The sequence below is a fragment of the Panulirus ornatus genome, chromosome 1, assembly GCF_036320965.1.
Source record: "Panulirus ornatus isolate Po-2019 chromosome 1, ASM3632096v1, whole genome shotgun sequence".
Lineage (NCBI taxonomy): Eukaryota > Metazoa > Arthropoda > Malacostraca > Decapoda > Palinuridae > Panulirus > Panulirus ornatus.
Window position 1 is genome coordinate 54,295,734 of NC_092224.1, and position 15,247 is coordinate 54,310,980.

Sequence of the window (15,247 nt, forward strand, 5' to 3'; positions counted from 1 at the left end):
AGACGGAAATGCAATACGCACTCATTTTCTGATGTATATTCTCTCTCTCTCTCTCTCTCTCTCTCTCTCTCTCTCTCTCTCTCTCTCTCTCTCTCTTCTCTTCCATACTTGTCCGCCGTTTCCCGCCAAGAACAGACGAAGAGAAGCCGCATTTCGCTCACATCCATTACCTAGCTATATGTAATGTACCGAAACTGCAGAAGTTGGTGAATAAGTTTGGTAAAGTGTGTGAAACAAGAAAGCTGACAGTAAATGTGAATAAGAGCAAGACTATTAGGTACAGTAGGGTTGAGGGACAAGTCAATTGGGAGGTAAGTTTGAATGGAGAAAAACTGGAGGAAGTGAAGTGTTTTAGATATCTGGGAGTGGATTTGGCAGCGGATGGAACCATGGAAGCGGAAGTGAGTCGCAGGGTGGGAGAGGAAGCGAAGGTTCTGGGGGCGTTGAAAAATAAGTGGAAGGCAAGAACGTTATTTCGGAGAGCAAAAATGAGTATGTCTGAAGGAATAGCGGTTCAAACAATGTTATATGGTTGCGAGGCGGAGGAGGGTGGATATGTTGGAAATGAAATGTTTGAGTAAGTAATGAAAAGGTAAGAGAGATGAGTGGTAATAAAAGGAGTGTGGTTTGGACACATGGAGAGAATGAGTTGGGAAAGACTGACAAAGAGGATATATGTGTCAGAGGTGGAGGGAACAAGAAGCGGGAGACCAAATTGGAGGTTGAAGGATGGAGTGATACAGATACTGGGCAATCGGGGCCTGAACATACAGGAGGGTGAATGGCATGCAAGGAATAGTGAATTGGAACGATGTGTTATACCGGGGTCGATGTGCTGTCAGTGGATTGAACCAGGGCATGTGAAGAGTCTGAGGTAAACCATGGAAAGTTGTGTGGGACCTGGATGTGGAAGGGTAGCTGTGGTTCGGTTCATTATACATGACAGCTAGAGACAGTGTGTACGACTGTGGCCTTTGTTGTCTTTTCCTGGAGCTATGGTAGCGGCGGGAAGGGGAGGGGGTATTTCATGTTTGGCGGGGTGGCGACGGAAATGGATGAAGGAAGCAAGTATAAATATGTACATGTGTAAATATGTATAAGTCTGTGTATGTATATGTATGTATACGTTGAAATGTATATGTATGTATATGTGCGTGTATGGGCGATTTAGCATAAAAAAAACAATATATACATATACATAACAGTTGTGTGGCATGCAACAAGGGCCATATTTTTGCCGTGATGAGAATTGCTTTAAATACTTCTGTCGTTCGTGCTGGCAGCTGACCCATCCATTGAATGCACATGGAAGCCACAAGCCTATAATGAGAAACGCAAAGCTGCGCACTCAGACAGTTCTCACCCGTGTCATTTAACTTTATGTTGTTCAGAAATTTGCTTTGTTGTATTTGCCAGAATATAGAATTTGTGTGTGTGTGTGTGTGTGTGTGTGTGTGTGTTTATATATGTATATTATCCCTGGGGATAGGGGTGAAAAAATACTTCCCACGTATTCCTCGCGTGTCGTAGAAAGCGACTAGAGGGGACGGGAGCGGGGGGCCGGAAATCCTCCCCTCCTTGTATTAACTTTCTAAAATGGGAAACAGAAGAAGGAGTCACGCGGGGAGTGCTCATCCTCCTCGAAGGCTCAGAGTGGGGTGCCTAAATGTGTGTGGATGTAACCAAGATGTGAAAAAAGGAGAGATAGGTAGTATGTTTGAGGAAAGGAACCTGGATGTTTTGGCTCTGAGTGAAACGAAGCTCAAGGGTAAAGGGGAAGAGTGGTTTGGAAATGTCTGGGGAGTGAAGTCAGGGGTTAGTGAGAGGACAAGAGCAAGGGAAGGAGTAGCAATACTCCTGAAACAGGAGTTGTGGGAGTATGTCATAGAATGTAAGAAAGTAAATTCTCGATTAATATGGGTAAAATTGAAAGTTGATGGAGAGAGGTGGGTGATTATTGGTGCATATGCACCTGGGCATGAGAAGAAAGATCATGAGAGGCAAGTGTTTTGGGAGCAGCTAAATGAGTGTGTTAGCGGTTTTGATGCACGAGACCGGGTTATAGTGATGGGTGATTTGAATGCAAAGGTGAGTAATGTGGCAGTTGAGGGAATAATTGGTATGCATGGGGTGTTCAGTGTTGTAAATGGAAATGGTGAAGAGCTTGTAGATTTATGTGCTGAAAAAGAACTGATGATTGGGAATACCTGGTTTAAAAAGCGAGATATACATAAGTATACTTATGTAAGTAGGAGAGATGGCCAGAGAGCGTTATTGGATTACGTGTTAATGGACAGGCGTGCGAAAGAGAGACTTTTGGATGTCAATGTGCTGAGAGGTGCAACTGGAGGGATGTCTGATCATTATCTTGTGGAGGCTAAGGTGAAGATTAGTATGGGTTTTCAGAAAAGAAGAGTGAATGTTGGGGTGAAGAAGGTGGTGAGAGTAAGTGAGCTTGGGAAGGAGACCTGTGTGAAGAAGTATCAGGAGAGACTGTGTACAGAATGGAAAAAGGTGAGAACAATGGAAGTAAGGGGAGTGGGGGAGGAATGGGATGTATTTAGGGAATCAGTGATGGATTGCGCAAAAGATGCTTGTGGCATGAGAAGAGTGGGAGGTGGGCTGTTTAGAAAGGGTAGTGAGTGGTGGGATGAAGAAGTAAGAGTATTAGTGAAAGAGAAGAGAGAGGCATTTGGACGATTTTTGCAGGGAAAAAATGCAATTGAGTGGGAGAAGTATAAAAGAAAGAGACAGGAGGTCAAGAGAAAGGTGCAAGAGGTGAAAAAAAGGGCAAATGAGAGTTGGGGTGAGAGACTATCAGTAAATTTTAGGGAGAATAAAAAGATGTTCTGGAAGGAGGTAAATAGGGTGCGTAAGACAAGGGAGCAAATGGGAACTTCAGTAAAGGGCGTAAATGGGGAGGTGATAACAAGTAGTGGTGATGTAAGAAGGAGATGGAATGAGTATTTTGAAGGTTTGTTGAATGTGTCTGATGACAGAGTGGCAGATATAGGGTGTTTGGGTCGAGGTGGTGTGCAAAGTGAGAGGGTTAGGGAAAATGATTTGGTAAACAGAGAAGAGGTAGTAAAAGCTTTGCGGAAGATGAAAGCCGGCAAGGCAGCAGGTTTGGATGGTATTGCAGTGGAATTTATTAAAAAAGGGGGTGACTGTATTGTTGACTGGTTGGTAAGGTTATTTAATGTATGTATGACTCATGGTGAGGTGCCTGAGGATTGGCGGAATGCTTGCATAGTGCCATTGTACAAAGGCAAAGGGGATAAGAGTGAGTGCTCAAATTACAGAGGTATAAGTTTGTTGAGTATTGCTGGTAAATTATATGGGAGGGTATTGATTGAGAGGGTGAAGGCATGTACAGAGCATCAGATTGGGGAAGAGCAGTGTGGTTTCAGAAGTGGTAGAGGATGTGTGGATCAGGTGTTTGCTTTGAAGAATGTATGTGAGAAATACTTAGAAAAGCAAATGGATTTGTATGTAGCATTTATGGATCTGGAGAAGGCATATGATAGAGTTGACAGAGATGCTCTGTGGAAGGTATTAAGAATATATGGTGTGGGAGGCAAGTTGTTAGAAGCAGTGAAAAGTTTTTATCGAGGATGTAAGGCATGTGTACGTGTAGGAAGAGAGGAAAGTGATTGGTTCTCAGTGAATGTAGGTTTGCGGCAGGGGTGTGTGATGTCTCCATGGTTGTTTAATTTGTTTATGGATGGGGTTGTTAGGGAGGTAAATGCAAGAGTTTTGGAAAGAGGGGCAAGTATGAAGTCTGTTGGGGATGAGAGAGCTTGGGAAGTGAGTCAGTTGTTGTTCGCTGATGATACAGCGCTGGTGGCGGATTCATGTGAGAAACTGCAGAAGCTGGTGACGGAGTCTGGTAAAGTGTGTGGAAGAAGAAAGTTAAGAGTAAATGTCAATAAAAGCAAGGTTATTAGGTACAGTAGGGTTGAGGGTCAAGTCAATTGGGAGGTGAGTTTGAATGGTGAGAGGCTGGAGGAAGAGAAGTGTTTTAGATATCTGGGAGTGGATCTGTCAGCGGATGGAACCATGGAAGCGGAAGTGGATCATAGGGTGGGGGAGGGGGCGAAAATTTTGGGAGCCTTGAAAAATGTGTGGAAGTCGAGAACATTATCCCGGAAAGCAAAAATGGGTATGTTTGAAGGAATAGTGGTTCCAACAATGTTGTATGGTTGCGAGGCGTGGGCTATGGATAGAGTTGTGCGCAGGAGGATGGATGTGCTGGAAATGAGATGTTTGAGGACAATGTGTGGTGTGAGGTGGTTTGATCGAGTAAGTAACGTAAGGGTAAGAGGGATGTGTGGAAATAAAAAGAGCGTGGTTGAGAGAGCAGAAGAGGGTGTTTTGAAGTGGTTTGGGCACATGGAGAGAATGAGTGAGGAAAGATTGACCAAGAGGATATATGTGTCGGAGGTGGAGGGAACGAGGAGAAGAGGGAGACCAAATTGGAGGTGGAAAGATGGAGTGAAAAGGATTTTGTGTGATCGGGGCCTGAACATGCAGGAGGGTGAAAGGAGGGCAAGGAATAGAGTGAATTGGAGCGATGTGGTATACAGGGGTTGACGTGCTGTCAGTGGATTGAATCAAGGCATGTGAAGCGTCTGGGGTAAACCATGGAAAGCTGTGTAGGTATGTATATTGCGTGTGTGGACGTGTGTATGTACATGTGTATGGGGGGGGGTTGGGCCATTTCTTTCGTCTGTTTCCTTGCGCTACCTCGCAAACGCGGGAGACAGCGACAAAGTATAAAAAAAAAAAAAAACATAACAGATGGCAGGCAGCCACTGACCAGAGGGGTACTAACGCCTGAGTATCGGGAGGTTTAGCGACGGCGGCACACTGAATCATGCCAGCACGGCAGTGGTTGTCACGTTCTCCTCCCTAGCCCAGATTAATGTCATTCCTTTCTACCTCAAATACACGAGAGTTGCTGGTATACAGTCAACAACTCTCTTCCCACCTCACACATAACACTTTGCAACACGTAAGTTGCGTGATCCTTTGGTCTCGATTCCATATTCCCAATCTTGATTCACAACAAATGAAAGGACGTCAAAGATAATGTTCCTCCAACACCGAGTCGGACCAGTCCTCTCACTCGTCGGGGACTGTATACAGTTTGTGTCGCCACACGGACTGTTATAAAGTGACCAGGACCCACCCACTGCTCCTCCATTTGGCTCTTTCCCTGGCCACTTCGGAAATATTGATGGTCTTCGATCCAGCCTCCCGTGCATTATGAATCACCCTTACCACCTCACCTGATCCTCTACTCTCCCAAAACCCAACTGTTGAGGGATGCTAAACTATACTCTCCACCTTCGCTCCCACTCCAACGACAGTGTTTACAAATGAGTATAAACGAACACAAATGATTTCACACAACAATAGACCATTGCGTTCTGACAAGGATGTTTGGGGTAGTAGAAGAAAAGAGAGGCTCATGGATTAATGTGGCAGGAGTAGACAGACACCCCGTTTTCAAAGATTAAGATTTGTGAACGTATTAAGGCAACTAAGGACGTGTAGCTAATGCCAGCTGTGGATCTGAATCAAAATACATCAAGTTTATACCTCAACGTGCTCGTTGTTGTATAGGAACACAGACTGCTCGCCTTATGGATCTCAGGCCTCCCAACTTTGGTACCATCTGGCCCCAAGTAGCTTTAACTTCTAAGAATTTTCTAGTGTATTCGTTTATCCTCCAACTCCCCTCCAATTTTTCCAGCTATTAATAACGATCTAACTGCATACCCACACACTGAAATCCTCTGGGCAGGGGATTCAATATACGTGGCAGAGACTGGCTTGGCTTAACACAGGATGATCCCAGAGGAGTCGAGGGCCCATCTTTTTTTCCCTTCCTTAATGATCTACAACAAGTTGCTGAACACAACCCCGAGTTCCTTATCGCCTCGAGAACTCTACCATAACACCCGATCCCTTATTTACCACTGAACCCTCCACCTACAGACGCAGTTTCTGCCATTTCAGGATCTTCCAATCACAATCTTTCCTCTTATCATTTTCGACTCGGCACGTCCACTAGTTGTTTATCCCTCGAGGTGTCCAACTGTAGCACGTGGGAAGAGCTCAATGGTCTTCCTTGAGCAACTTTTATACTAACCTTCCTTCGGACGAGTACTGGTTATCTAGGGAGAATACCTCAAACTTTGGTAGACTGTATAGTAAAGTTATCGTGGCTCTGATGGGGGTCATAAGACCCTTTTTATAGCAAAACTTTATTCCCTATATCACTTGATCTCTGCCCCTGATGCTGATGGTATTAAGACACAGAGCATTGGGCCACAAAACTCTTCCCTTCTCCTAAACCTTAGTCTGCCTTCATGAATTTGGATTCGTTGCAGAGCCGTTATTCGTCGAGTTAAGCACTCTCGAAAAGAAAAAAGATAGGTACTGATTTGATTTACTCTACTGATTAATCTTCCTGGTCGTCAACGGAAGGCATCGCCAACAATTTCTATAATTCAGACTTTTCTCCTCTTTTTCGGACCTTACCAGTCTATAGTTAACCCTTCAGCTGATGAAAACCCTCTTTTACTCATATTGTATTTCTCAGACTTTGTTTTGGACGATTCCACATCTAACCCTTCTCCCTTCCACCTCCTCCTGCTGAACCTATGACCTCTCCTACAATATCCTCAGCCATGGTCTTGCCAGCTCTATCCCAGCCATCGCCAAAGTCTTTGAAACTCATCTTAACTCTTACTTTCTCAAACACTTCTAATCCCATTCTTTCCTTTTCGATCACTAACACGACTTTGGCGGTGCAAGGTGTGTTGGTGATTACCCCCGTGTGTGACCCACCTCTGGTCTTCCTCTCTCAAGGATTGTTGCGAGACCTTCGTCGTGGCCCTCGATATCTTGCTTTGGCTTATGTGTCATTCTTTGCCCTCTAGTGCACATCTCTCTCTCTCTCTCTCTCTCTCTCTCTCTCTCTCTCTCTCTCTCTCTCTCTCTCTCTCTCTCTCTCTCTCCCCCTATGTCGGTCTATTGCAACAGTAGATGATAGAGCGATATTATCTTCTTATCCTATCAACAATGGTGAGTTATGGGTTCTGACCTGTCGCCTTCCCTCTCTCATGTCTCCACATATGATCTCTCTTCAGCGTCAACCCCTATTCACTTCTACCCTGATGACTCAACTTTTTTTAACCTTCCTCACTCTAGTGATAATTCTCTTTCTTGCACTGAACACATCTATTATCTTAATTCGGACCTGTACAGCCTCACTCAACAGGGAGGCCGTAACCTAATTAGATCCAACAATGTCCGAACTCAATTTCTGTGTTTCTCTTTATAAATGTTACTTGCTTACCTTAGTTCAATATGAAAATGAAAACACCACACAGTTCAACCCTACAAGAACCCATATAATAACAAATATATTGGGGCACAACCATATCAACCACCCTATTCTAGGAAACCCCATATAATCAGTATTATAAAACCTGCTTCATAAAAGTTGAGGGTATTGGAGCCACTATCACTTTACGTGTAGGATAATATTTCATATGTACATGGGTTTTACTCCCCCTAATATAGAGAAATTATTTCTCACATATCAGCAGCGTTCTTCCTCGACCCACCCTATCAACCAGAGTGAAATCGAAATCTCTATTTCCCATTAGGTTCCCAGGCATCACTTGTCTGCAACCACGCCTTTCAGTCTACCATGATGTGGCTGTCCTCTCCCTTGCTCTATATCATTACCGACACTGCTCACGTGAGGGGTTTGCGTGTGCCTCTGCAAACTTAGGCCCGTCGTAAGCGCCTGGCTACTGCTTCCCACAGTGTGTGCATGGGAGCGAACCACACGGGGATCGACCCTTCTCCTCAGGGAGTGTGTGGAATCTTCTTCCTTCTCTCTATTATGTTTCTAAATTCATGAGCCGGGTCAGCAAACACATGAGGAGCTCTTTATAATTTCACTATTTCTTACCCTAGTTTTCTTTTGCTCAAGATGGGCAATGTAATGTGATGTGATAGGGCCATGTTTTGCCTGTGTTATATCGTCCACTATATATATATATATATATATATATATATATATATATATATATATATATATATATACATATATATATATATATATTATACTTTGTCGCTGTCTCCCGCGTTAGCAAGTTAGCGCAAGGAAACAGACGAAAGATTGGCCTAACCCACCCACATCCACATGTATATACATACACGTCCACACACAGCACCTATACATATCTATACATCTCAACGTATACATATATATACACACACAGACATAAACATATATACACATGTACATAATTCATACTGTCTGCCCTCATTCATTCCCGTCGCCATACCGCCACACATAAAATGAAAACCCCCTCCCCCCGCATGTGCGCGAAGTAGCTCTAGGAAAAGACAACAAAGGCCACATTCGTTCACATTCACACTCTAGCTGTCATGTACAATGCACCGAAACCACAGCTCCCTTTCCAAATCCAGGCCCCACAAAACTTTCCATGGTTTACCCTAGACGCTTCACATGCCCTGATTCAATCCACTGACAACACGTCGACCCCGGTATACAACATTGTTACAATTCACACTATTCCTTGCACGCCTTTCACCCTCCTGCATGTTCAGGCCCCAATCACTCAAAATCTTTTTCACTCCATCTTTCCACCTCCAATTTGGTCTCCCACTTCTCCTCGTTCCCTCCACCTCTGACACATCTATCCTCTTGGTCGATTTTTCCTCACTCATTCTCTCCATGTGACCAAACCATTTCAAAACACCCTCTTCTGCTCTCTCAACCACACTCTTTATATTACCACACATCTCTCTTACCCTTTCATTACTTACTCGATCAAACCACCTCACACCACATACTGTCCTCAGACATCTCATTTCCAGCACATCCACCCTCCTCCGCACAAATCCATCTATAGCCCACGCCTCGCAACCATATACCACTGCTGGAACCACTATTACTTCAAACGTAACCATTTTTGTTTTCCAAGATAACGTTTGCGACTTCCAAACATTCTTCAAGGCTCCCAGAACTTTCGCCCCCTCCCCCACCCTATGATTCACTTCCGCTTCCATGGTTCCATCCGCTGCCAGATCCACTCCCAGATATCTAAAACACTTTACTTCCTCCAGTTTTTCTCCATTCAAACTTACCTCCCAATTGACTTGACCCTCAACCCTACTGTATCTAATAACTTGGCTCTTATTCACATTTACTCTTAACTTTCTTCTTTCACACACTTTACCAAACTCAGTCACCAGCTTCTGCAGTTTCTCACATGAATCAGCCATCAGCACTGTATCATCAGCGAACAACAACTGACTCACATCCCAAGCTCTCTCATCCACAACAGACTGCATACTTGCCCGTTTCCAAAACCCATGCATTCACCTCCCTAACAACCCCATCCATAAACAAATCAAACAACCATGGAGACATCATATATGTATATATATATATATATATATATATATATATATATATATATATATATATATATATATAGTGTATAGACTGGATGTTGATGTTATACCTCTTCGTGTTCTCAATGAGTGCAACTGCCCAACTTTTTCGTCTTTGTCTAGCAACCCAAACTTTTTCCTTCTTGAAACCCCGCCTTGCTTCAGACCCTTCCCTAGAAAGAAACAGTTGTAGCCCCTCAAACTAACTTCTAGCTAACTGCACTCATTCCTTTTCTCTCCAAAGAATCTGAATGTGTCCATAACTTTCATTTTTAGACAAGTAAAAAAATCTCGTTTCCTTCCTTCACATCAGCCACTAAGAGTCCTCTCTTTCAACTCGCTAACAAACTAAGCAGCCAAGGTCCCATCACCCGCCGCTGCCACAGACCCACCTTCACCTCAAACCACTCAACCTCGTATCTTCCTACTCCCACAAACGCTCTGTTCTCTTCAAAAAAGAAAAAATTCCTCCCTGCATGAAAGCAACTTTGATCCCACAAGATACATTCGTAACACCTCCCACGAAGCACCTCTGGCAACCCTTCAAAACTCCTTCTCCAAATCCTTAAATGCCATATACGAACCCGTCTGTGTCACTATTTCTTGCACACAATTTCTAGAGAGAGGGAGGGAGAGAGAGAGAGAGAGAGAGAGAGAGAGAGAGAGAGAGAGAGAGAGAGAGAGAGAGAGAGAGAGAGAGAGAGAGAAAGAGAGAGAGAGAGAGAGAGAGAGAGAGAGAGAGAGAGAGAGAGAGAGAGAGAGAGATCCGAATGGATGAATTATCAAACTGTGGAATATACAGATGGAGTGATAATAGGTAAATAGATCGGTGCATATGCTATATATGTTTCACTATATCATAGGATTCCTTCATCACCATTACAAACTGGCTTAGATCATTCAGTTCCCACATACAGACGTTTATGATCATGACGAACCTCTGTGTGTGTCTAACAATCTTCCTCTGGCCTGGCCTCAGGCGGCAGGAGGAGCGACGTGGGGCTGCAGGAGGTGCCGAACCCTGGCGACGGTGGCAACAACTACACTACTGATGACCCCGGCTCATGTTGTGATAGTGTGAGTTTCCCTACTGTTGTTGTACCACAACACACACACACACACACACACACATATATATATATATATATATATATATATATATATATATATATATATATATATATATATATATATACATTTCTTTTTTTTATTTTCATTATTATACTTTGTCACTGTCTCCCGTGTTAGCGAGGTAGCGCAAAGAAACAGACGAAAGAATGGCCCAACCCACCCACATACACATGCATATACAGACACGTCCACACACGCATATACATACCTATACATTTCAAAGTATACATATAAATATACATACACAAACATATCCATACATACACATATACATAATTCATACTTGCTGCCCTTATTCATTCCCGTCGCCACCCCGCCACACATGAAATGACAACGCCCTCCCCGCGCACGCGCGTAAGGTAGCGCTAGGAAAAAACAACAAAGTCCACATTCGTTCACACTGTCTCTAGCTGTCATGTATAATGCACCTGAAACCACAGCTCCCTTCCTACATCCAGGCCCCACAAAACTTTCCATGGTTTACCCCAGACGCTTCACATGCTCTGGTTCAATTAACTGACAGCATGTCGACCCCTGTATACTACATCGTTCCAATTCACTCTATTCTTTGCACATCTTTCACACTCCTGCATTTTCGAGCCCCGATCGCTAAAAATCTTTTTCACTCCATCTTTCCACCTCCAAAATGGTCTCCCACTTCTCCTCGTTCCCTCCACCTCTGACACATATATCCTCTTGGTCAATCTTTCCTTACTCATTCTCTCTATGTGGCCAAACCATTTCGATACACCCTCTTCTGCTCTCTCAACCACACTCTTTTTATTACCACACATCTCTCTTACCCTTTCATTATCTAATCGATCGAATCACCTCTCACCACATATTGTCCTCAAAAATCTCATTTCCAACACTTCCACCCTACTACGCACAACCCTATCAATAGCCCACGCCTCGCAACCATATAACATTGTTGGAACCACTATTCCTTCAAACATATCCATTTTTGCTTTCCAAGATAATGTTCTCGCCTTCCACACATTTTTCAACGCTCCCAGAAATTTCGCCCCCTCTTCCACCCTGTGACTCACTTCCGCTTCCATGGTTCCATCCGCTGCCAAATCCACTCCCAGATATCTAAAACATTTCACTTCCTCCAGTTTTTCTTCATTCAAAAGTACCTCCCAATTAACGTGTCCCTCAACCCTATTGTACTTAATAAATAACCTTGCTCATATTCACATTTACTCTCAGCTTTCTGCTTTCACACAATTTACGAAACTCAGTCACCAGCTTCTGCAGTTTCTCACAGGAATCAGCAACCACGCTGTATCATCAGCGAGCAACCACTGACTCACTTCCCAAGCCCTCTCATCTAAAACAGACTGCATACTTGCCTTTTTCCAAAACTCTTGCATTCACCTCCCTAACAACCCCATCCATAAACAAATTAAACAACCATGGTGACATCACGCACCGCCTGCCGCAAACCGACATTCACTAATAACCAATCACTTTCCTCTCTTCCTACTCGTACACATGCCTTACATCCTCAATAAAAACTTTTCACTGCTTCCAGCAACTTGCCTCCCACACAATATACTCTTAATACCTCTCACAAAGCATCTCTATCAACTCAATCATATGCCTTCTCCAGATCAATAAATACTACATACAAATCCATTTGTTTTCCTAAGTATTTCTCACATACACTTTTCAAAGCAAACACCTGATCCACACATCCTCTACCACTTCTGAAACCACACTGCTCTTACCCAACCTGATGTTCTGTAAATCCCTTCACCCTCTCAATTAATACCCTCCCATATAATTTCCCAGGAATACTCAACAAACCTATACCACTGAAATTTGAACACTCACCTTTATCCCCTTTACATTTGTACAAGGGCACTATGCATTCATTCCGCAAATCCTCATGAACTTCACGAGCCATATATTTATTTATTTATTTTGCTTTGTCGCTGTCTCCCGCGTTTGCGAGGTAGCGCAAGGAAACAGACGAAAGAAATGGCCCAACCCACCCCCATACACAATGTATATACATACACGTCCACACACGCAAATATACATACCTATACATCTCAATGTACACATATATATACACACACAGACACATACATATATATACCCATGCACACAATTCACACTGTCTGCCTTTATTCATTCCCATCGCCACCTCGCCACACATGGAATACCATCCCCCTCCCCCCTCATGTGTGCGAGGCAGCACTAGGAAAAGCCAACAAAGGCCCCATTCGTTCACATTCAGTCTCTAGCTGTCATACAATAATGCCCGAAACCACAGCTCCCTTTCCACATCCAGGCCCCACACAACTTTCCATGGTTTACCCCAGACGCTTTACATGCCCTGATTCAATCCACTAACAGCACGTCAACCCCAGTATACCACATCGATCCAATTCACTCTATTCCTTGCCCTCCTTTCACCCTCCTGCATGTTCAGGCCCCGATCACACAAAATCTTTTTCACTCCATCTTTCCACCTCCAATTTGGTCTCCCACTTCTCCTCGTTCCCTCCACCTCCGACACATATATCCTCTTGGTCAATCTTTCCTCACTCATTCTCTCCATGTGCCCAAACCATTTCAAAACACCATCTTCTGCTCTCTCAACCACGCTCTTTTTATTTCCACACATCTCTCTTACCCTTACGTTACTTACTCGATCAAACCACCTCACACCACACATTGTCCTCAAACATCTCATTTCCAGCACATCCACCCTCCTGCGCACAACTCTATCCATAGCCCACGCCTCGCAACCATACAACATTGTTGGAACTACTATTCCTTCAAACATAGCCATTTTTGCTTTCCGAGATAATGTTCTCGACTTCCACACATTCTTCAACGCTCCCAGGATTTTCGCCCCCTCCCCCCACCCTATGATTCACTTCCGCTTCCACGGTTCCATCCGCTGCCAGATCCACTCCCAGATATCTAAAACACTTTACCTCCTCCAGTTTTTCTCCATTCAAACTTACCTCCCAATTGACTTGACCCTCAACCCTACTGTACCTAATAACCTTGCTCTTATTCACATTTACTCTTAACTTTCTTCTTTCACACACTTTACCAAACTCAGTCACCAGCTTCTGCAGTTTCTCACATGAACCAGCCACCAGCGATGTATCATCAGCGACCAACAACTGACTCACTTCCCAAGCTCTCTCATCCACAACAGACTTCATACTTGCCCCTCTTTCCAAAATTCTTGCATTCACCTCCTTAACAACCCCATCCATAAACAAATCAAACAACCATGGAGACATCACACACCCCTGCCGCAAACCTACGTTCACTGAGAACCAGTCACTTTCCTCTCTTCCTACACGTACACATGCCTTACATCCTCGATAAAAACTTTTCACTGCTTCTAACAACTTGCCTCCCACACCATATATTCTTAATACTTTCTACAGAGCATCTCTATCAACTCTATCACATCATATCATGAGCCATACATACATTAAATATCCTCACCAACCAGTCAACAACACAGTCATCCCCTTTCTTAATAAATTCCACTGCAATACCATCCGAATCTGCCGCCTTGCCGGCTTTCATCCTCCGCAAAGCTTTCACTACCTTTTCTCTGTTTAACAAATCATTCTCCCTAACCCTCTCAATTCGCAAACCATCTCAACCAAAACACGCTATATCTGCCAATCTATCATCTAAAACATTCAACAAACTTTCAAAATACTCACTCCATCTCCTTCTCACATCACCACTACTTGTTATTACCTCCCCATTGGCCCCCGTCACCGATGTTCCCACTCCTCTTGTCTTACGCACTTAATTTACCTCCTTCCAAAACATCTTTTTTTTCTCCCTAAATTTCAATGTTACTCTCTCACCCCAACTATCTTTTGCCATCTTTTTCATTTCTTGCACCTTTTTCTTAACCTCCTGCTTCTTTCTTTTATGCATCTTCCAATCATTTTCCTGCCTCTTTCTCTAATACATCTCCCAGTCATTTGCACTATTTCCCTGCAAAAAATCGTCCAAATGCCTCTCTCTTCTCTTTCACTAATAATCTTACTCCTTCATCCCACCACTCACAACCCTTTCTAATCTGCCCACATCCCACGCTTCTCATGCCAGAAGTATCTTTTGCGCAAGCCATCACTGCTTCCCTAAATACATTCCATTCCTTCCCCACTCCCCTTACGTCCTTTGCTCTCACCTTTCTCCATTCTGCACTCAGTCTCTCCTGGTACTTCCTCACACAAGTTTCCTTCCCAAGCTCACCTACTCTCACATTTTTGCGCGTGATCAAGTATTTTCCTATGAGTCCACGGGGAAAATAAAACACGATAAGGTCCTAAGTGCACTTTCGTGTAATATTCACATCATCAGGGGAGACACGAGAGAGAAATAACAGTCAGTTGATATACAAAGAAGAGACGTAGCTAGGACGCCATTTGCTTAACATGCGATTGTCCAAGACAGACAACGAACGTATCATAAACTAATTATAAGGCAAAAAGGTGAATTATTTACAAATTTTATCAACAATAAAGTTATCCAATTTGTATAGACCATCACTAATATTAAGATTATAATTCTTTGTGTCTCTAATAATAGAAGACTCAATGAGTTAATA

The 15,247-nt window shown here is 43.5% G+C and overlaps 1 protein-coding gene and 1 long non-coding RNA gene across 3 annotated transcripts in view; one reads left to right on the plus strand and one right to left on the minus strand.

The window, feature by feature from the left end:
- The window catches only part of LOC139749023 (uncharacterized), a 1,138,420-nt gene that overhangs the window by 925,844 nt on the left and 197,329 nt on the right, over positions 1 to 15,247 (minus strand). The gene's annotated exons all lie outside the window — the stretch shown is intronic.
- LOC139749009 (uncharacterized) overlaps positions 1 to 15,247 on the plus strand; it is a 557,044-nt gene that overhangs the window by 517,029 nt on the left and 24,768 nt on the right. The window contains exon 12 of the mRNA XM_071662391.1: positions 10,487 to 10,584. Coding sequence (XP_071518492.1) covers positions 10,487 to 10,584 — 98 coding nt within the window. The remainder of the gene's footprint in view (positions 1 to 10,486; positions 10,585 to 15,247) is intronic.